At 37.1% G+C, this 23864-nt stretch overlaps 1 protein-coding gene across 1 annotated transcript in view; it reads right to left on the reverse strand.

Moving 5' to 3' along the window:
• The window catches only part of ANKS1B (ankyrin repeat and sterile alpha motif domain containing 1B), a 1077938-nt gene that overhangs the window by 437848 nt on the left and 616226 nt on the right, over window positions 1-23864 (reverse strand). Inside the window, exons 13-14 of the mRNA XM_067009945.1 lie at window positions 19912-20501; window positions 17878-17950 (exon numbers count right to left, since the gene is read on the reverse strand). Coding sequence (XP_066866046.1) covers window positions 17878-17950; window positions 19912-20501 — 663 coding nt within the window. The remainder of the gene's footprint in view (window positions 1-17877; window positions 17951-19911; window positions 20502-23864) is intronic.

Consider the following 23864-nt stretch of genomic DNA (forward strand, 5'->3'; position numbering starts at 1 on the left):
TATGTCAGCAACAGTTAAGTGTTAAGGTATTTGGTACTGTATGTTAACACTTATGTTAAAAAATAAACTTTAGGGCTTCTCTGGTGGCACAGTGGTTGAGAATCCGCCTGCCAAGGCAGGGGACACGGGTTCATGCCCCGGTCCGGGAAGATCCCACATGCCGCGGAGCGGCTGGGCCCGTGACCCATGGCTGCTGAGCCTGCACATCCGGAGCCTGTGCTCCGCAACGGGAGAGGCCACAACAGTGAGAGGCCCACCTAGCACAAAAATAAAAAATAAATAAATAAATAAACTTTAATTTCACTTATGTTTTATAATTATGCACATTTGGAGTGATATGAAGAGATAATGGTGGAATTTTCTAAGGAAATTCTTGGTTGATATAGAATTGCATCAGACATGGATACAGAAATCAATCTGTATATATCTCACATATGTAATTATGTCACATATTCAATTCTGATTATTTTAGGAATACAATCCACATGTCACATACACATACAAACATACAAGTATACACACATTTTTCAAAACAATGGCTACACAGAGAAAATCTCTAAGTATATAGTCTGAGGAACAATACTGAGGAAACACCCTTTATGGTCAAATTAACTCTAAAAGAGGAAAACGAAACTGGCTCAGAAGTTAAAAGGTGAACTGAGACAAGTCTAAGAAATTTTTAGTACTGTCAAATAAAAACAAATCCATACTTAGGCAAGGAGAGACTTAAAAAGACTTACAATAGGGAGAACGCGCCTCCCTTAGGGTTTTAGGCATCTCAAAGCCAAACAGAAAAAGGGCTTTCCTTTTATAGGGAGAGGTAAGCAGCACTAGCAGGAATGTTGAGGGCAAGTAGAGCAAGCTGGGGGAGCTGAGCAGACAGCAAGAGCAGGGTGGTAAAAGAGGAAAAGTTTCTGTGGTCAGCTGATTTGGAATCAACTATTAACGAAAAACAGTCTGCATTTTAGTGCCTGCTTAGATTTGGGGGCAAGCCAAAGTTCAGGAACCTGTGTGTGTGGGGGGGTGTTGCCCAACCAGTTGGCTCAAGCCAAGTCAGTGGGTAAGAAATGGCCAATGGTGAGAACTTGGTCCGTACCTGCAACCTAATGAAAAGTATACACTATTGAAATACTAACTACTTTTTTTGCCATAAAGATTCTTAGAAGAAGCTTAGTGGATTCAAGAAGCAGGCAAAGTACAGTTATCAGAAATTCTGCATTTCATTTATTCCCATTCACATCAATAAAATGCACGTGATTTCAGCTAGTCATTTAAGTCTCCTATAAAGCAACATAAGGTTTTTATTTATTTATTTATTGTTTTGGAAAATGCATTTAATACTAATAAAAAATACGTTATTGATGTTAGTACCTAATCAGCTTATTATTATTATTTTAAATTAATAAACACATTTAAAATTTTTACTTTTAACTCAGTGTTTTACAATAAATATCCATAGATATGGCCCACAAAAACAAAATCTTCTGAGGGTCCTGAATAGTTTTGAACACTATAAAGGGGTCCCAACACCAGAAAGTTCGAGAACAACTGTGCTAGATCAGTGGAACCACACAGAGCATTCCAAACTGTCATGTTCTCTCTCTCCTTCAGGTTTCTTTTTTTTTATTAGAGTATAGTTGCTTTACAATGGTGTGTTAGTTTCTGCATTATAACAAGGTGAATCAGCTATACATATACATATATCCCCATATCTCTTCCCTCTTGCATCTCCCTCCCTCCCACCCTCCCTATCCCACCCCTCTAGGTGGTCACAAAGAACTAAGCTGATATCCCTGTGCTATGTGGCTGCTTCCCACTAGCTATTGGTTTTAGATTTGGTAGTGTATATATGTCCATGCCACTCTCTCACTTCGTCCCAGATCACCCTGCCCCCTCCCCGCATCCTCAAGTCCGTTATCTAGTAGGTCTGCATCTTTATTCCAGTCCTATCCCTAGGTTCTTCATTACCATTCTTTTTAGATTCCATTAATATGTGTTAACATACAGTAATTGTTTTTCTCTTTCTGACTTACTTCATTCTGTATGCCAAACTCTAGGTCCATCCACCTCACTACAAATAACTCAATTTCGCTTCTTTTTATGGCTGAGTAATATTCCACTTTACACATGTGTCACATCTTCTTTATCCATTCATCTGTCAATGGACACTTAGATTGCATCCATGCACTGGCTATTGTAAATAGAGCTGCAAAGAACATTGTGGTACATGACTCTTTTTGAATTATGGTTTTCTCAGGGTATATGCCCATTAGTGGGATTGCTGGGTCGTATGGTAGTTCTATTTTTAGTTTTTTAAGGAACCTCCATACTGTTCTCCATAGTGGCTGTATCAATGTACATTCCCACCAACAGTGCAAGAGGGTTCCCTTTTCTCCACACCCTCTCCAGCATTTATTGTTTGTAGATTTTTTAATGATGGCCATTCTGACTGGTATGGGGTGATACCTCCTTGTAGTTTGATTTGCATTTCTCTAATGATCAGTGATGTTGAGCATCCTTTCATATGTTTGCTGGCAATCTGTATATCTTCTTTGGAGAAATGTCTATTTAGTTTTTCTGCCAGTTTTTGGATTTAGTTGTTTGTTGTTTTGATATTGAGCTGCATGTAAATTTTGGAGATTAATCCTTTGTCAGTTGCTTCGTTTGCAAATATTTTCTCCCATTCAGAGGGCTGTCTTTTCATCTTCTTTATGTTTTCCTTTGCTGTGCAAAAGCTTTTAAGTTTCATTAGATCCCATTTGTTTATTTTTGGTTTTATTTCCATTTCTCTAGGAGGTGGTTGTCAAAAAGGATCTTGCTGTGATTTATGTCATAGAGTGTTCTGCCTATGTTTACCTCTAAGAGTTTGATAGTGTCTGGCCTACATTTAGGTCTTTAATCCATTTTGAGTTTCTTTTTCTGTATGGTGTTAGGGAGTGTTCTAATTTCATTTTTTATATGTACCTGTCCAGTTTTCCCAGCACTACTTATTGAAAAGGCTGTCTTTTCTCCATTGTATACTCTTGCCTCCTTTATCAAAAATAAGGTGACCATAGGTGCGTGGGTTTATCTCTGGGCTTTCTATCCTGTTCCATTGATGTATATTACTGTTTTTGTGCAAGTACCATACTGTCTTGATTACTGTAGCTTTGTAGTATAGTCTGAAGTCAGGGATCCTGATTCCTCCAGCTCTGTTTTTCTCTCTCAAGATTGCTTTGGCTATTCACGGTCTTTTGTGTTTCCAAACAAATTGTGAACTTTTGTGTTGTAGTTCTTTGAAAAATGCCAGTGGTAGTTTGATAGGGATTGCATTGAATCTGTAGATTGCTTTCGGTAGTAGAGTCATTTTCACAATGTTGATCCTTCAAATCCAAGAACATGGTATATGTCTCTCCATCTGTTTGTATCATCTTTAATTTCTTTCATCAGTGTCTTATAGTTTTTTCTGCATACATGCCTTTTGTCTCCTTAAGTAGGTTTATTCCTAGGTATTTTATTCTTTTTGTTGCAATTCTAAATGGGAGTGTTTCCTTAATTTCACACTTTCAGATTTTTCATCATTAGTGTAGAGGAATGCAAGAGATTTCTGTGCATTAATTTTGTATCCTGCTACTTTACTAAATTCATTGATTAGCTCTAGTAGTTTTCTGGTAGCATCTTTAGGATTCTCTATGTAGAGTATCATGTCATCAGCAAAGAATAACAGCTTTACTTCTTCTCTTCTGATTTGGATTCCATTTATTTCTTTCTCTTCTCTGACTGCTGTGGCTGAAACTTCCAAAACTCTGTAGAATAATAGTGGTGAGAGTGAGCAACAGTGTCTTGTTCCTGATCTTAGTGGAAATGGTTTCAGTTTTTCACCATTGAGAACGATGTTGGCTGTGCGTTTGTCAGATATGGCCTTTATTATGTTGAGGAGAGTTCGGTCTGTGCCTACTTTCTGGAGGGTTTTTATCACAAATGGGTATTCAATTATGTCAAAAGCTTTTTCTGCATCTATTGAGATGATCATATGGTTTTTATCCTTCAGTTTGTTAATATGGTGTATCACATTGATTGATTTGCATATATTGAAGAATTCTTGCATTCCTGGGATAAACCCACTTGATTATGGTGTATGATCCTTTTAATGTGCTGTTGGATTCTGTTTGCTAGTATTTTGTTGAGGATTTTTGCATCTATGCTCATCAATGATGTTGGCTTGTAGTTTTGTTTCTTTGTGACATCCCTCTCTGGTTTTGCTATCAGGGTGATGGTGGCCTCATAGAATGAGTTTGGGAGTGTTCCTCTCTCTGCTATATTTTGAAAGAGTTTGAGAAGGATAGGTTTTAGCTCTTCTCTAAATGTTTGACAGAATTTGCCTGTGAAGCCATCTGTTCCTGGGCTTTTGTTTGTTGGAAGATTTTTAATCACAGTTTCAATTTCAGTGCTTGTGATTGGTTTGTTTATATTTTCTATTTCTTCCTAGTTCAGTCTTGGAAGGTTGTGCTTTCCTAAGAATTTGTCCATTTCATCCTAGTTGTCCATTTTATTGGCATATAGTTGCTTGTAGTAATCTCATGATCCTTTGTATTTCTGCAGTGTCAGTTGTTACTTCTCCTTTTTCATCTCTAATTCTATTGATTTGAGTCTTCTCCCTTTTTTTCTTGATGAGTCTGGCTAATGCTTTATCAATTTTGTTTACCTTCTCAAAGAGCCACCTTTTAGTTTTATTGATCTTTGCTATCGTTTCCTTCATTTTTTTTCCATATATTTCTGATCTGATCTTTATGATTTCTCTCCTTCTGCTAACCTTGGGTTTTTCTTTTTCTTTCACTAATTGGTTTAGGTGTAAGGTTAGGTTGTTTATATGAGATGTTTCTTGTTTCTTAAAGTAGGTTTGTATTGCTATAAACTTCCATGTTAGAACTGCTTTTGCTGCATCCCATAGGTTTTGGGTCATAATGTTTTCATTGTCATTTGTTTCTAGGTATTTTTTGATTTTCTTTTTGATTTCTTCAGTGATCTCTTGGTTATTAAGTAGTGTTTTGTTTAGCCTCCATGTGTTTGTATTTTTTCACAGATTTCTTCCTGTAATTGATATCTAGTCTCATAGTGTTGTGGTTGGAAAAGATATTTGATATGAGTTCAATTTTCTTAAATTTACCAAGGCTTGATTTGTAATCCAAGATATGATCTATCCTGGAGAATGTCCCATGAGCACTTGAAAAGAAAGTGTATTCTCTTATTTTTGGATGGAATGTCCTATAAATATCAATTAAGTCCATCTTGTTCACTGTATCATTTAAAGTTTGTGTTTCCTTATTTATTTTCATTTTGGATGATCTGTCCATTGGTGAAAGTGGGGTGTTAAAGTCCCCTACTATGATTGTGTAACTATTGATTTCCCCTTTTACGGTTGTTAATAGTTGCCTTATGTATTGAGGTGTTCCTATGTTGAGTGTATAGATATTTACAATTGTTACATCTTCTTCTTGGATTGATCCCTTGATCATTATGTAGTGTCCTTCTTTGTCTCTTATAATAGACTTTATTTCAAAGTTATGTTGTCTGAGATGAGAATTGCTACTTCAGCTTTCTTTTGATTTCCATTTGCATGGAATATCTTTTTCCATCCCCTCACTTTCAGTCTGTATGTGTCCCTAGTTCTGAAGTAGGTCCTTTGTAGACAGCATATATAAGGGTCTTGTTTTTTTATCCATTCAGCCAGTCTATGTCTTTTGGTTGGAGCATTTAATCCATTTATATTTAAGGCAATTACTGCTATGTATGCTCCTACTACGATTTTCTTAATTGTTTTGGGTTTGTTGTTGTATATCTTTTCCTTCTCTTGTGTTTCCTGCCTAAAGAAGTTCCTTTAGCATTTGTTGTAAAGCTGGTTTGGTGGTGCTGAATTCTGTTAGCTTTTGCTTGTCTGTAAAGGTTTTAATTTCCCCATCGAATTTGAATGAGATCCTTGCTGGGTAGAGTAATCTTGGTTGTAGGTTTTTCTCCTTCATCACTTTAAATATATCCTGGAACTCCCTTCTGGCTTGCAGAGTTTCTGCTGAAAGATCAGCTGTTAACCTTATGGGGATTCCCTTGTGTGTTATTTGTTGTTTTTCCCTTGATGCTTTTAATATTTTTTCTTTGTATATAATTTTTGATAGTTTGATTAATATGTGTCTTGGCAGGCTTCTCCTTGGATTTATCCTGTATGGGACTCTCTGTGCTTCCTGAACGTGATTAACTATTTCCTTTCCCATATTAGGGAAGTTTTCAACTATAATCTCCTGAAATATTTTCTCAATCCCTTTCTTTTTCTCTTCTTTTTCTGGGACCCCTATAATTCGAATGTTGGTGTGTTTAATATTGTCCCAGAGGTCCCTGTGACTGTCCTCAATTCTTTTCACTCTTTTTTCTTTATTCTGCTCTGCAATAGTTATTTCCACTATTTTATCTTTCAGGTCACTTATTAGTCTTGTGCCTCAGTTATTTTGCTATTGATTCCTTCTAGAGAATTTTCAATTTCATGTATTGTGTTGTTCTTCATTTTTTGTGTGCTCTTTAGTTCTTCTAGGTCTTTTAAAATGTTTCTTGTATTTTCTCCATTCTATTTCCAAGATTTTGGATCATCTTTATTGTCATTATTCTGAATTCCTTTTCAGGTAGACTGCCTATTTCCTCTTCAGTTGTGTGGTCTGATGGGTTTTTACCTTGCTCCTTCCTCTGCTGTGTGTTTCTCTGTCTTCTCATTTTGCTTCAGTTACTGTGTTTGGGGTATCCTTTTTGCAGGCTGCAGGTTCGTAGTTCCCATTGTTTTTGGTGTCTGCCCCCAGTGGCTAAGGTTGGTTCAGTGGGTTGTGCAGGCTTCCTGATGGAGGGAACTAGTGCCTGTGTTCTGGTGGATGAGGCTGGATCTTGCCTTTCTGGTGGGCAGGTCCATGTCTGGTGGTGTGTTTTGGGTTGTCTGTGACCTTATTATGATTTTAGGCAGCCTCTCTGCTAATGGGTGGGGCTGTGTTCCTGTGTTGCTAGTTGTTTGGCATAGGGTGTCCAGCACTGTAGCTTGCTGTTCGTTAAGTGGAGCTGGGTCTTAGCGTTGAGATGGAGATCTCTAGGAGATTTTTACCATTTGATATTACGTGGAGCTGGGAATTCTCTGGTGGACCAATGTCCTGAATTTGGGTTTCCCACCTCAGAGGCACAGGCCTGATAACCGGCCAGAGCACCAAGAGCCTGTCATCCACACGTCTCAGAATAAAAGGGAGGAAAGAAAGAAAGAAAGAAAGAAGAATATAAAATAAAATAAAGTTATTAAAATGAAAAATGAAAAATTAAAAAATTTTTAAAGTAATTAAAAAAAAGAAAGAAAGAGAGCACCCAAACCAAAAAACAAATCTACCAATGATAGCAAGCTCTAAAAACTATACTAAAAAAAAAAAAAAAAAAAAAAAAGGACAGGCAGAACCCTAGGACAAATAAAATGGTAAAAGCAAAGCTATATAGACAAAACCACACACAGAAGTATACACATACACACTCACAAAAATAGAAGAAGGAAAAAAAATATATATATTGTTGCTCGCAAAGTCCACTGCCTCAATTTGGGATGATTCATTGTCTATTCAGGTATTCCAGGGATGCAAGGTACATCAAGTTGACTATGGAGATTTAATCAGCTCCTCCTGAGGCTGCTGGGAGAGATTTCCCTTTGTCTTCTTTGTAGGCATACCTCCTGGAGTTCTGCTTTGGATTTGGTCCCATCTCTGCATGTAGGTCACATGAAGGCTTCTGTTCCCCCCGAGACAGGACGGGGTTAAAGTTGCAGCTGATTCAGGGGCTCTGGCTCACTCAGGCCTGGGGAAGGAAGGGTATGGAATGCGTGGTGAGCCTGCGATGGTCGAGGCCAGCATGACCTTGCACCAGCCTGAGGCGCGCCTTGCGTTCTCCCGGGGAAGTCGTCCCTGGATCACGGGACCCTGGCAGTGGTGGGCTGCACAGGCTCCCAGGAGGGGAGGTGTGGACAGTGACCTCTTGCACACAGGTGTCTTGGTGGCTACAGCAGCAGCCTTAGTGTTTCTTGCCCATCTCTGGGGTCCGTGCTGATAGCCACGGCTCGCGACCGTCTCTGGAGCTCCTTTAAGCGGCGCTCTTAATCCCCTCTCCTCACGCACCAGGGAACAAAGAGGAAAGAAAAAGTCTCTTGCCCCTTTGGCAGGTCCAGACCTTTTTCCGGACTCCCTCCCGGCTAGCCATGGCGCACTAGCCCCCTTCAGGCTGTGTTCATGCATCCAACCCCAGTCCTCTCCCTGGGATCTGACCTCCGAAGCCTGAGCCTCAGCTCCCAGCCCCCGCCCGTCCCGGCGGGCGAGCAGACAAGCCTCTCGAGCTGGTGAGTGCTGGTCGGCACCGATCCTCTGTGCGGTAATCTCTCCGCTTTGCCCTCTGCACCCCTATGGCTGCGTTCTCCTCTGTGGCTCTGAAGCTCCCCCCAACCCCCATTTGCCGTCTCCGCCTCACAGCTGCCTCCTAGTGGTGCAGGTCCTGTCCCTATTCTTTTGTCTCTGTTTTTTCTTTTTTCTTTTGTTCTACCCAGGTACGTGGGGAGTTTCTTGCCTTTTGGGGTGTCTGAGGTCTTCTGCCAGTGTTCAGTAGGTGTTCTTTAGGAGTTGTTCCACATGTAGATGTATTTCTGATGTATTTGTGGGGAGGAAGGTGATCTCCATGTCTTACTCTTCCGCCATCTTGAAGCTCCTCGATAAGGTTTATTAAAAGAGCTGAGATGCTTTGGAGAAAGTCACTTTTGCATATAAAAACAAAGAACTTAAATATCTTACACACTTCTATCAATTAAAATACGCATCTATTACATTAATATATTTTAAAAGCAATGTTAAATGAGGATCTGGCAATATTCCTAGAAGAATCTAGTTGAAAAACACATAGTTGAGATTTATTGATTATTTGTCCTTAAGAAATTAAGTGGAAAGCTTTAAAGAAGGACACTCTGCCAAATAATAACCCATAAAACAAAAGATAAAAGTGTGAGTCATAGAATTATAGAGTTAGAAAAGATATAGTCCTACCATTTATTTTCAAATTAAGAAACTTAGGTCCATTGTGAGGTGTTATTTTGCAAGTCACACAGCAAGTTAGTTCAGTGGTGGGAGTAGTAATCAGATCAGAGCTCTCTTCCTCACTGAGGATGAACTTCACAAATGCATTTTGTTTCACAGATTATTTACTGATTATAAAAGTAAGGTAAAGCCATGATTATTGTTAAATGAGAAGAAGCTGCAGAGAAATGTATATAGCATGATTTCATATTTTTAAAACATAAGCAACATCTACCTGTCTATTATCTATGTATGTATGTATGTATGTATGTATGTATGTATGTATCTATCATCTTTGTTTGTAATTGCATGAAAGAAACTGAAAAAAAGCGCAAGTATATACTCCATGTTAACATTTGATATTCATAGGAGTGAAAAAGCAAGGTGGTAAGAAATAAAAGTAAGAAAACAGAGTTTTGTGAAATGGTAACATGAAAATGAAGATTGCAAAATTCTATCTATAAAATTATTAATACATAAGAATTGACTGGGCACATAGACAAAGGCTAGAAGGTCACTAGAATATGTACACAGACCAGGACATGGGCAAAAGAAAAAAAAAAATCATTTGATCGGGGTTGGGTTACGGATATATTAAAAATTTGTGTAGTTATTTAAAAATAGTTTTTGCAGTAACAAAAACTGAAAATAAATCAAATGAATCCCCTTTCTGCAACCACTGAAACACACCTATTTTAACTTAGAACTAATAAAAAGACTTAATCATGTATTTAATAAGGCGTTCACTTGGCAAAATTTAATCACCACTGATGGCTATAACATTTATATGTTTCACATATAAGTATTTATGTATATGTATTTGCATATTTGTGACTGCATAAATTGCAATTTGTTTACCATTTTATTTATTTACTAAATTGGCATATACTTTCTCCTAGTGAATGATGTAGACAATGAAAATAAAAGTAATATACACTCCCTCTAAAAATTTCGGAAAATTTAAGAGAGCAGAAAATAAAAATCACTGATAATCTCACCCAGCAATATTCACAGTTAATTTTTTTGCATATGTCCTTCCAGATCTTTTTCATGCATGTGTATTAATAAATGGAATATAATTTACTTGGTTATCTACTTTTTTCAACTTAGTAATATATTATGGTTCTATTTCCATGGTAGTAAATATAGATACAATGTCATTTTTAATTAGCTATTTAACATTTCATCATAAGGAATTACAGTAACTCATTTTACAAATTTTCTATTAATGGTGATTTGGCTTGATTCTATTTCTTAAATGATCATAAACAATGCTGATATGAACATCTTTACATACACATATTTTGCTCTTGTCCTGTTGTTTCCTTAGGATACATTCATAAAAGTAATATTGCTGGGTACCACTGTTCTTAAATTTATATAACTCTCTAGAAGTTTATACTTAAGTATCAAAAATACTAGTAGATGAGAAGCCCTTTGTTACCAGAATAGTGTATCATAGAAACAACCAGTATAAGCTATGAAGTTTTTCTCATGGGTAAGTGACCCATGTTTATCACTTCATTCTTCATTGTATTTTGGGAAAACAAATTTGTATCTGAAAGTAATCATTATGATGATCCATAACTTACGAAGGTCTGTTGTCTATATTTCAAATTACTCCCAATTATTTTTACTTCCGACTCTCTTACAAGTATGAGGTTGTTAATGGTGGACTTTGTAAAATGCACTGACATTTATATAGAAGTCACGCAACTAGTATTTTTAAAGTGTCTATAAAGGAGACTCTTTGCACTGTTTTTCAGCTTAATGGTGAATGGGCAAGGGGGTATGGTCTATCAAAAATATCAGCCATATCCTGAAGATACTCATAATATATTAGAAATAATGGGCCATTATCCATCCTTTGTTTCACTGGAAATTTTTTTAAGAGAAAAATGGATAGAAGGGACTTGAAAAAAAGAGTTTTCGGGCTTCCCTGGTGGTGCAGTGGTTGAGAGTCCGCCTGCCGATGCAGGGGACACGGGTTCGTGCCCCGGTCTGGGAGGATCCCACATGCCGTGGAGCGGCTGGGCCCGTGAGCCATGGCCGCTGAGCCTGCGCGTCCGGAGCCTGCGCTCCGCGAGGGGAGAGGCCACAACAGTGAGAGGCCCGCATACCGCAAAAAAAAAAAAAAAAAAAAAAAGAGTTTTCAACAATTTGAGCTTCCCAGTGATAGAATATATTGTCTCTGGAAGTAGTGAGCAGATGTTGATTGATCATATATGAAAGATGTTATGGAAAGTATTTCGGTATAACTACAGTAGAAGATGGCACTTGCTCACCTCTCTAGGCCTCTTCTAGAAGGTTAAATATTTCGTTGAATTGAAAACAGTGTACCAGTTCTAACTATTGATACATCATAGGCAAATATTAGGCCACAGAATAACACCCAACAATTTCATACTTAAGAGAAAACAAATTTCACATATGAATATTACTTGTAATTTCAAAACCAGAGAATCTCAGACATATTTTAGTGATCAAAATCTTTATTATGTAGGTTATTTTAGTTTTTAATGACTATTTGAAATAGTCATTAAAAGATGTTAAATAAATTTTAGTGTCTATTGTGCTAAGGACACAATTGTTTGGTTGATTAAACACTATCTCTTGATAAAGATTAGTTAACTCATGCTAGCCTAATGATTACTGTACCTCACACTGTTACATGTTTATTCTATTATTAAGGAGTTTCTTAGACTTAATCTATCTGAAAAAAAACTAAGTTACTCAGTGAAATGTTACATAAAATAATAATCAAAATTAATCCTCTCTTGATTTAGACAAAATAGTGTGCCTGTATGCTAACATATGCCACTACCCACCTTCCCCAGTTGGTTCTATTAAAAATAATGCTGTAAAAAGAAATACAAATAAAAAAATAAGTTAATGCCTGTTGCAAAGCATTTCACAGAGAGGCTTTTATGTGCCATTTAATAGTTCATGGAAAAAATATTACTGGAGGCAAGGAAAATTCTTCCTCTGAAAATAAGTGAAACCCAAGTCATTATTAGCATATGCGTTCACTTTTGGGAGGTAGGAGATATTCAGGTTTGTGATTCATTTAAATATGTGACCATGTGGCCTGTGCTTTGGGAGGGCTTTGGGGTTTAAGCTAAAGTCTTCCATACCAATAGTTAGGCTTTGCTAAGAGAAAGTGGTTGGTTTTACAGGTAAACACCTCAGGTGGCTCCCCATAGTGCATATGCTTATGAATTGAACTAAAGAGAAAGAAGCAAAGGGCTGGCTTCTGTTGTTCTTTATAGTAACATATTTTATTGAAAGGAGTATGAAGTTCTGGAAGAAACAAACCTAGGTTTGAAGCAGTTGACTTTCACAAGTTACCCTTTCTTAGCCTTTCTTCATCTATAAAATGGGTATAATAATACCTCACCGAGTTATCTGGAGAACTGAATGCTCACAGGAGTAAACTGCGCAGCATCTGGCACACAGTAAAAATGGAATACAATTCAGCTTCTTTCCTCTTTGTCATTTCTCTAATAGAGCAACTCTAGGAAATTGTAAATACATTTTTTTTTAAAAAGTGTTCTCCTGGAGTTTGAGGAATGATTTCCCATCAGCAACCTTAGCAGGAGGACAGCTATCAGCTACAATGATGGCAAAGAACCTCCGGATGCAGATCTAAGCTGTATGAGTAAATATCAGGGGTCTGGAAGCAACCAAAACATCAGGGAGGAGCAGCTTCTGGGGCTGTGGAGATGTCTGCCGTAGCCACTTAGAAATAGACTCTCTTTGGGGAAAGGATCATGTGAGCTCTCTCTGTTCCTGTAGACCAGGGAGAAGGTGGAGCTTAGCTCAGGAGGAGAGAACACTTACTCTGCCTTAGCGAGTCGCTAAATTCCTAGAAACTCTCCATGGAAAGTCTCTATGGCTATAAGGAACCCTGCACTGTAACCTGGCCTTCAGACTCTTGGAGGAAGAGAAGCAAAAGCTTAGAAAGCAGGGCTGTAGATTATTGTTAACTGCTGCTTTCAGAGCTATATATTCTCCAGCAAATAACTTAAGAGTTGCTTTATCTATCCAATACAGACAGTGTACTCTATGGTAAAATCCTTTACAAATCATTTATAATTAAAATTTAGATGAAATTCATATATTGGCAAGAGTAGATTTTTAAAAGATAAGATTCTAGAATATTTCTCTTTGAATACAATTCAACCTTAAGTATAAGGACAAAAATTCCAGCCTCAAAAAATACCTTTTAACTAAATACTATTTTTTATATTCAGGTACCTGAGGATCAATCTAATATAGTCCATATACCTGAAGTCCTTGTAGCAGGAGATGAGTGAGGCCAGTTTAGAAATAGGAGGGTGTTTATAAGATTATCAGCCACCCCTGGACTGTAAAGTCTGGGCACTTGGTTACTTTGCATATTTGCTGTTGTGAAACAATAAGCAGATCCTGTGGAGCCAATTATTGCCTCCACTTTACTTAAGTGATCCTCCATCTCATCAAGAAGATAATCAACTTGATTCGTGGAAAGTGTGACAACATGAAGTAGTTCCAGTGAATATGGTAAATTTCCTAACATGAAAGTACTTCCTTGTGAGACAAAGACAATGCTTAAGAAATAAAACTTCAGGAAAAACTCCACATGAAAAAAACTTAGAATATGAATAGTTATATCTTAACTATAGTTTTTACTGATCAAAAATAAAGATTTCCCAAGTATCTTCCCTGTGTGGTGTACACTCTAATTAGAAAGGTAAATCATGCATACCTGGATAAGAAGATAAGAGAATTTATATTTATTGATCACCTGCTATGTTTTAGGCTACAGTAGTACAATCGTATAATTTAACCTTGCAGGAGTCTTATAAGGTGGTTGTTAAAACTCTGAATTTATAGGGGAAGAAATTGAGATCAAAGAGGTCACAAAGCCACTGAGGTGCAACATTGGGATGTGAAGCCGAATCTATCTAACCCTAAAATCTGTTCTCTGAAAAAATCCTATACATGGCTGTACACGATGACATAGAATGTATTATCATATCACATATATAGCATCACCAAAGAGCAGGATGTTCTACATAATATGAGGTATTGATATAACTGAATCTTACTGCCAATGCCAATTTGTTTGGCATTTAAGTCTGATTTCAAGTGGGAAACCAGACGTTATGTTTGTGAAAACCATCCATTAATATTAGTCTGAGTGAGAACCTAAGGGACTGACCTAAAATAAATTCAGTAAATGTTATTTACTTTTATTTCTATCTTAGTCCTGGAGAGTTGGGGCTGCCAGATAAGCTTCAAACTACTGTATAATTGCTGAGGAAATTTTTTTAAAGAGAGAAAAATGATTTCTATGGGTAAAACTAGTTATACGACTCATAGAGACTGCTCAAACTTTGAGCTGGTTCATATTTTTAGGAATGAAGATGGAAGAGTTCCAACTCCCTTCCTCGTCCAATAAGTATTTTGTTTACAAAAATACCTGAAATTGCAAATTCAAGTGGGGCGGGAGGAGGGCAAATGAAAACAATGAAACATAAGGGGCAAGAGCATGGAAAATTTAATGCTGATCCTTGATCCATCATGTATCTCCACTGCTTATGATTTTAGTCTCCCAATCACCTTCTGAGGTTTTTAGCAACAAACATCATAAATGCTCATAAAACTATGTATCTGTGATGAAGCCAGTCATAGTGCTTGGCTCAGTGGCCTTCCAAAACAAAATTCTAGATGCCGACAACACAATACTAGGTAAAGTACCATTGCCTCTTGCTCACTCTAAATTTACTTCCCATTGATTTTATTGCACATCTCTTCCTCATTGTCAAGCAAAAAGAGAATAATCAGATTTCAGAAAAATAATTTAGAACATTTAAATCAACACATTCTAAAGGGACTTCCTTGGTGGCACAGTGGTTAAGAATCCACCTGCCAATGCAGGGTACATGGGTTTGATCCTTGGTCCGAGAAGATCCCACATGCCGCAGAGTAACTAAGCCTGTGCGCCACAACTACTGAGCCTGTGCTCTAGAGTCTGTGAGCCACAACTACTGAGCCCGTGTGCCACAACTACTGAAGCCCGCGCACCTAGAGCCCGTGCTCCGCAATAAGAGAAGCCACCGCAGTGAGAAGCCTGCGCACCGCAACGAAGAGCAGCCCCTGCTCGCCACAACTAGAGAAAGCCGGTGCACAGCAACGAAGACCCAACTCAGCCAAAACAAACAAACAAACAAACAAACAAACATCTAGATTATTCTCTTCTCCTTGCCGGGGTAGCCTGGAGTTTTATGCTCTCTTTTAGTAATTACTCTTCTCTGGTACCATCTGACTGTCAGGCTTGTTATGGCCTGCACTCTAACTGACATGTCACAATTCCAGGGAATACAGCAAATTTAACATGAAGGCTATGAGACAACCTGACATTGTAAAGTTCTTAAAAGAAGCGCTTATGTGTGTTTACCTTGATATGCCCACACTGTCTAAAACAGCATCTCCCTCATGATAGGGCAAAGGAGAGCTAAAATTTAATACACGTCTACATGTATCAGACTCTACTTATATGCCATTGTATATGTCTCTACAATGATCCTACATTAATATCTCCACTTCTGTTGATAGGGAAACTGAGTGAGTTGCCGAAGATCAAGCAGCTAGTAAATAGCAGGACTGATATTTTAATTCACTTCTGTCTGACTTCTTATTCCACCATGTGATTTCCTGGCCACATTCAGTACCCAATACATTATTTGTGGAATGTCATCTTCACGGGGTTGCCTATCACTTCTCTAGTTCTGTCTAGTCTCGAGAGGGAAAAGCCTGCACCACTAAAGCTGTAATTTACAAATGGCCTAATGGCCAATTGTAATGCCACATGTTATGGTCAATCACTTAGTGCATAACTAGTGTGTAATTAAGAAGTGAAAATTAAGGCGCATACAGAACCAGTCTTTGTTAACAGTAATGATGCTTTGGGGACTGAGTCTCTTCATTTTCATTATCACGGTAGAAAAATAGTAAATAAAGGCAGTGGGTAGGATGGTGATCTGAGAGGTGAAACGAGGGTAATTTAAGGGAATATAATCTGTGGATTTATTTATTATTAAAATGCCCTTCAAAGGCAATTTTGCCTGAGTGGCAATTTTAACATTTGCACTTATTTTCATTATAATCAAGTTTATGATATTTTCACAATTCTATGGTACTATCTGAAGAATTTTACATTAGAATGTTCAATGTCACCTAAGTCTTCCAACAGAGAAGCGTTAAATCTCTGCTTGAATATTCTCAGTAACAGGGAACTTACTATGATAAGAAAATACATTCTTACCTTCACATCAGTCAAAAATCTGCATTCCTACAGCTTTCTTGAAATTATTCTGTAAGCATATCTGAAAGAACTATATGGCAACATACATTCTTAGGCTAGTTCTCTGGATACTGGAAAAGTCCTCAATGTTTATCAGCATTTCTGTGTGAGAGAGCTAGCTACACATGCCATCAAGCTTGTGTCACTAAACAAATGCACACAATTTTGGTACTTTTTTTCATAATTTTTCAGTTTTTAAAATCTAGGGCTTCCCTGGTGGCGCAGTGTTTGAGAATCTGCCTGCTAATGCAGGGGACACAGGTTCGAGCCCTGCTCTGGGAGGATCCCACATGCCGCGGAGCAACTAGGCCCGTGAGCCACAACTACTGAGCCTGCGCGCCTGGAGCCCGTGCTCCGCAATAAGAGAGGCCACGATAGTGAGAGGCCCGCGCACCGCGATGAAGAGTGGCCCCCGCTTGCCACAACTAGAGAAAGCCCACGCACAGAAACGAAGACCCAACACAGCAAAAATAAATTAATAAATTCTAAAACAAACACGCGTTTTAGGAAAAAAAAACTGTCCAGTCTTTTAAGAAATTATCACTTGACTAACATGGAGCCCAGCCATACTAGAACAATTTAAGTTCATACTTGTCCCAGCATAGGAGCAAGGAGGTGCTCCTGCAAGGGTATCATTTAGACCTGAATATTCCCTTCACTGACTGCAACCCCAGATTTCAATGTCACTTCTTGTCTACCCAGGCCCAGTGCACCAGAAGAGAGCACTTCTCCAACTTTCCTGGGCTTAACAGTCACTTGGAGTGCTGTTTAAAAGACTCTGGTGACTATCAGAGGGCCACAAGGACTGTAACTGTTTCCCCTCTGATATATTTAGGCTTCTCTCCTTCAGACCTTAATCTTACCATCTCTACAGAAACATCAACTATCACTACTAACTTAAAGTTTTAAATGACCTTCCACTCTTGAGCTTTAATTATAGGGAAGAAAACAACACTTTGTAAGGGTGATTGCAGAACCGACTATTTGTGAGACACTCTGCTAGGTATTCTGGGATACAAGAAGATGAATAACACATAGTTCTTGCCATACTGGAGCTTACAATTTAGGAGAAGTTGTTAATCACTTTGGCCAGGATGAATGGGACGTTTCATGGAATGAGAAATAGTAGTGTGTTGTTACCCTGTTCTACAACACTTTGAATTGCTTCATACTTAGCTCTACATAAAGTTGGAACTTCATTAATGTTAACTGACATAGTAAAATAACACATGGGGAAAAATCTCTCAATTTGCTAAATCAGTATAATTGATGTTGTTTAGAGGTTATAGTTGTTTGATATGAATGGAAAAAAATAATTTGTAGCTACTATTGTTATGGTAAAACATGAAATTATCTATACACTCCTATCATTTCTACAGCTAGTTCATAAGCACATTTATTCCTTACAACATAGAGGAGAGGTTTCCTTACTTGTGTTCTCACCATTAATTTCTTCAAGTCCACTGTTAATTCCAACATCTATGGAACTCATTATTTTGTCAATCTGTGAAAACAAAAACCATATAAAGGAATTATTACATTCACTTTTAGTGTTGCACTTTTATTTATTTTTTATTTAAAATGTTTAGATTATTTTTATTTTTTATACAAATTTTAAAGGTTAGTTTCCATTTACAGTGATTACAAAATATTGGCTATATTCCCTGTGTTGTACAATAATACATCCTTGAGCCTGTCTTACAGCCAATAGTTTGTACCTCTTAATCCCCCACACCCTATATTGCCCCCTCCCCTGCCACTGGTAACCACTAGTTTGATTTCTATATCTGTGAGTCTGCTTCTTTTTAATTATAGTCACTAGTTTGTTATATTTTTTAGATTCCATATATATGTGATATAATATAGTATTTGTCTTTCTCTGTTTGACTCATTTCACTTAGCATACAGCATTGCATTTTAAAATACTTTCAAATGCCAGAAGCATATGTTTTTTTCCAGAAGCATATATTCTTGATAGTATTACCATTGCAATACAACAATTAAGAGACCGACAGAGAAAGGTTTAAAGGGAGGCAGACATCTTTTGAAATGCTTTTAGAAATACAAATTATATTTCCCTTTCTTAAACTTTCAAAATCAGCTTGCCTTTTCTTTGTATTTCCTAAAATGAACTTTGTTTGGACCTACATGGGTCAGTAAGTTAGAAATTGTGTATTCTTTAAACTCAGATGGGGAAGGGGCTGAAGATAAATTCACGTGACAACGTTTACCCTCTCGGGCATACATGACCATTGAAACCAAGTCCTTGTTAAATGGTTTAACCAGCCACAAGCTGATTTGTAGCATGTAATCACAAGAATCTAGGCATGGAAACAACTTGATGCTAAGAGGTAACTTAAATGTTAATTAATCCTGCCTTGTTCCAAAAAGGATCTCCAGATGTTATTCACAGAGTTAATAAATGTAAGAAATGGATAGATCTGAATAAACTATCAATCTACTACCATGGAATTTATAGGAAGATATGACTGTCAGAGCTTTAGCTATTTATGGTTTAATTCCTCTCCTCATCATCCCAGCAACCTTAGTAAGACAGGAGATTTCAGAAAGGACAAAGAGCATTACTTAAATGTCTCATTTTGTTCACCCTGAAACAGATGCAGAGAGATTAAGTGATTTTCTCAAACAGCTCAATTCAGAATGTCAATACCAGAGCCATTTCCATTTCTAGTTCTCAGAATACTATAGTGACCAATCTTCTGGCACAATCTTCTGAGAGACAAAATGTGACATGTTAGAATGAAATGCCAAGGAAGAGTATGGTCCATTCTTTGAAGAAATTCAAGAAAAAGCATGAGACTTCATTACTTTATTATGTAGTCCTCCTCAGGGACAAAGGATGATATTTTATAACCTTACAAGGACACTTGCTTTCTAAGTAATTCTATGAAATTAAAGACTTTGTCTTTAAGTAGAGCTTAAATTGGTGATACTGGACTGCAACATATTTTTCTTTAATGTCTCTCTAATAGTTGTAAAGGGAAATATTAAGTAATTTGTGTTTTTTTTATGGTACTTAAGGCCAGGACCATTCTGTTTATCATTAAGATTATAAAAGTTCTTCTGAAACTATAAGATACTTTAAAGAAGGGAGATGAGCTAAAAAAGAGTTTAGTAAGTAACAAAATGATATGGAGCAACAAAAATACAAAGATTTTTCTCAATTTGTCAGCTGCAATGCTTGGTAGGACACAATGTGAACATTTTCTTGTACCTCATAGCTAGTTATTACTTCTGCTTGATATCAATTTCTATAGAAACAACAGATTTCCCGTCATGTGTTGTTTTCGCATTCACTGTGAAATTATCATGTGACATTCCTAGAGCCTTTCCCTTCCACTTGGAACTATATGTGTTTGTTAATTTTTTTTCCTTTGAGAGACTTCCCCCCAAACCCCCTCAACGCTAAAGCCTTAAATAAGGAATAATAAGAACAAATCTTACTTCTTCCCATTCGGAAGTGAAGGATGGCGTTCTTTCAGAATTCCCTTTAGAACTGTGATCAGCAGTTGAAGATTCAGTCCAGTTAACTCTTGATGTTTTCTCATTTGAAGGGTAGGCAATGAGATCAGAATCCGATTTAGAGACATTTTTTGATAAATGCATGTCGATCAGGGCTTTTGGCAATGACCTTATTCTTCCCAGGGTACAGGCTCTCTCCACAAATCCCCCCGTGTTCACAATCCACTGGTCCCCATTCCGGGATCCACTCCTAGTTGTTCTTGTGCCAACAATGGTATGGTTTTCAAGTTGGTTGCTTTTTTTGTGAAAAATTGTTCTACTGACTACTTTGGGTTTAATTTTCTTTACCAAAGGTTCTGAGTTATTTTCTATTGGAGTCTGCTTGAAAGGCAAAGGACTATTTGTCAAACTGACTTCATCTTTTCCTTCTTCACGTTCATCTCTTTTCCCATAGAGATGAAATGGATTTTCAGGGGACTCACAGGCTGGAGAGGATCCATGGAGAAGGCCTGCAAATTGCCCAGGATCATATTCTTTTGGGGGATCATTGTGCTCCTCTTGAGAGAGATCATCTGCAAAAGGGAAAAAGAAGGTCAGGATGCTTGTTTACAAAGGACTTGGAAAGCCCTGATACAACTTGTGCAATGTCCAGACATTTGATTTATTGCTACACAGTGATATCCTCACTTTATGAAATACCCATGAGCCTACAGTGCCATGTATAAAATGAGTGTGTGTGTGTGTGTGTGTGTGTGTGTGTATGAACCAGATCTTCCTGAATTACTTTACGGTGCATTTCAAAGGTATGAACTGGGTATTAATTGAGTAACTGCCCACCCTTCTCCTTTGTTCCCAGGGAGTATGTTTTACATTGGATAAAATCAGGTTTTCTTAAAATGGGACACCCACGTTCAAACTCTTGGAGTAAATGAATCATTGTGCAGTAGGACATCAGGCAGGTAGATCAAGCATATATAATGACATTCCTTTGCCCTTCTGCCAGCAAATAAATTCAAAAACAAAATCTTGAAAAGAAGTATAATTAGGAGTAATTTAAGGTTAATAATCCTGATCGTGTTACTTCAAATATAAAATTAAGATTAATTCTATACAGATTATATGTTTTAGACAAAAAGGATTTTTTTCAGGCTTAAACATAGGTAAACAATGCAATATCACTAAAAAGTGAGTGTCTTTTACAAGAAACTGATGTTGAGCTACTAACACAAAGCTAACTTTCTTTCTTCTATGAAACAGCATTAGTTATTTTTCAATTTCTTTAGATCTTTGAAAATGTAATGCAGAAAAGAAACCAAAGATGATAATTTTTATTCTTTATATTTTTTTCTAAGATAAAACATAAACGTTCACTGAGATTTAAAATACACCATGCTTTTTTTTAATGACCTAATTTGTCTTTTAAAGACATACTGTGTAAAAACCTGGCCAAAGAAATTAGCAAAGGAAGTCAGTTTACTTTTTAGATTGGTCACTTTAATTAATATTCAGCTAAATCAATGAATTTGGTAAAGTTGAAGGATACAAAATTAATGCACAGAAATCTCTTGCATTCCTATACACTAATGATGAAATATATGAAAGAGAAATTAAGGAAACACTCCCATTTACCACTGCAACAAAAAGAATAAAATACCTAGGAATAAACCTTCCAAGGGAGACAAAAGACCTGTATGCAGAAAACTATAAGACACTGATGAAAGAAATTAAACATGATACCAACAGATGGAGAGATATACCATGTTCTTGGATTGGAAGAATCAATACTGTGAAAATGACTATACTACCCAAAGCAATCTACAGATTAAATGCAATCCCTATCAAATTACCAATGGCATTTTTTATGAAACTAGAACAAAAAAATCTTAAAATTTGTATGGAGACACAAAAGACCCCGAATAGCCAAAAGGGTCTTGAGGGAAAAAAAATGGAGCTGGAAGAATCAGACTCCCTGACTTCAGACTATACTACAAAGCTACAGTAATCAAGACAACATGGTACTTGCACAAAAACAGAAATATAGATCAATGGAACAGGATAGAAAGCCCAGAGATAAACCCATGCACCTATGGTCAGCTAATCTATGACAAAGGAGGCAAGGATATACAATGGAAAAAAGACAGTCTCTTCAATAAGTGGTGCTGGGAAAACTGGACAGCTACATGTAAAAGAATGAAATTAGAACACTCCCTAGTACCATACACAAAAATAAACTCAAAATGGATTAGAGACCTAAATGTAATACTGGACACTATAAAACTCTTAGAGGAAAACATAGGAAGAACACTCTTTGACATAAATCACAGCAAGATCTTTTTTGATCCACCTCCTAGAGTAATGGAAATAAAACCAAAAATAAACAAATGGGATCTAATGAAACTTAAAAGCTTTTGCACAGCAAAGGAAACTACAAACAAGACGAAAAGACAACCCTCAGAATGGGAGAAAATATTTGCAAACGAATCAATGGACAAGGATTAATCTGCCAAATATACAAACAACTCATGCAGCTCAATATTAAAAAAACAAACAACCCAATCCCCAAGTGGGTAGAAGACCTAAATAGACATTTCTCCAAAGAAGATATACAGACGGCCAAGAAGCACATGAAAAGCTGCTCAACATCACTAATTATTGGAGAAATGCAAATCAAAACTACAATGAGGTATCACCTCACACCAGTTAGAATGGGCATCACCAGAAAATCTACAAACAACAAATGCTGGAGAGGGTGTGGAGAAAAGGGAACCCTCTTGCACTGTTGGTGGGAATGGAAATTGATACAGCCACTATGGAGAACAGTATGGAGTTCCTTAAAAAACTAAAAATAGAATTACCATACGACCCAGCAATCCCACTATTGGGCATATACCCAAAGAAAACCATAATTCAAAAAGACACATGCACCCCAATGTTCATTACAGCACTATTTATAACAGCCAGGATATGGAAGCAACCTAAATGTCCATCGACAGATGAATGGATAAAGAAGATGTGGTACATATATACAATGGAATATTACTCAGCCTTAAAAAGGAACGAAATTGGGCCATTTGTTGAGACGTGGATGGATTTAGAGACTGCCATACAGAGTGAAGTCAGAAAGAGAAAAAGAAATATGGTATATTAACGCATATATGTGGAACCTAGAACAATAGTACAGATGAACTGGTTTGCAGGGCAGAAATTGAGACACAGATGTAGAGAACAAACGTATGGACACCAAGCGGGGAACATGGCAGGGGGTGGTGGTGGTGGTGGTATGATGAATTGGGAGATTGGGATTGACATATATACACTAATATGTATAAAATGGATAACTGGTTTGCAGGGCAGAAATTGAGACACAGATGTAGAGAACAAATGTATGGACACCAAGCGGGGAACATGGCAGGGGGTGGTGGTGGTGGTGGTATGATGAATTGGGAGATTGGGATTGACATATATACACTAATATGTATAAAATGGATAACTAATGAGATCCTGCTGTATAAAAAAATAAATAAAACAAAATTCAAAAAAAAATTCAGCTAAATATTTGCCATGACCAAAAGTTAAATTACCTGATAAGCCCATAACCTAATCTTATGAAAAAGTAAAATATAGCCAATGTGGTAGTTAATAACAACAAATTCAAACTTGACTTGCTGACTCACACTTTAAAAAAGTTAGTCATTATTATAAACCCAAGACACCAAAGTTTTTATAAATTAACAAGTAACATTTATTTGGTATGGCTATTTAATATGCACTGAATTAGAGATAATGTTTATATCCCCTCATCTGATCATCATAACAATCCTGTGAAATGATTAATAATAATCATGATTTTCTGACAGAAAGAGATTTGGCCAGAATATTGGCTAAACAAATTGGCTATGACAGTAAGTCTCAATAGATATTTGCTCAAAGAATGC

This window comes from Kogia breviceps, chromosome 12 (assembly GCF_026419965.1).
Source record: "Kogia breviceps isolate mKogBre1 chromosome 12, mKogBre1 haplotype 1, whole genome shotgun sequence".
Classification (NCBI taxonomy): Eukaryota; Metazoa; Chordata; class Mammalia; order Artiodactyla; family Physeteridae; genus Kogia; species Kogia breviceps.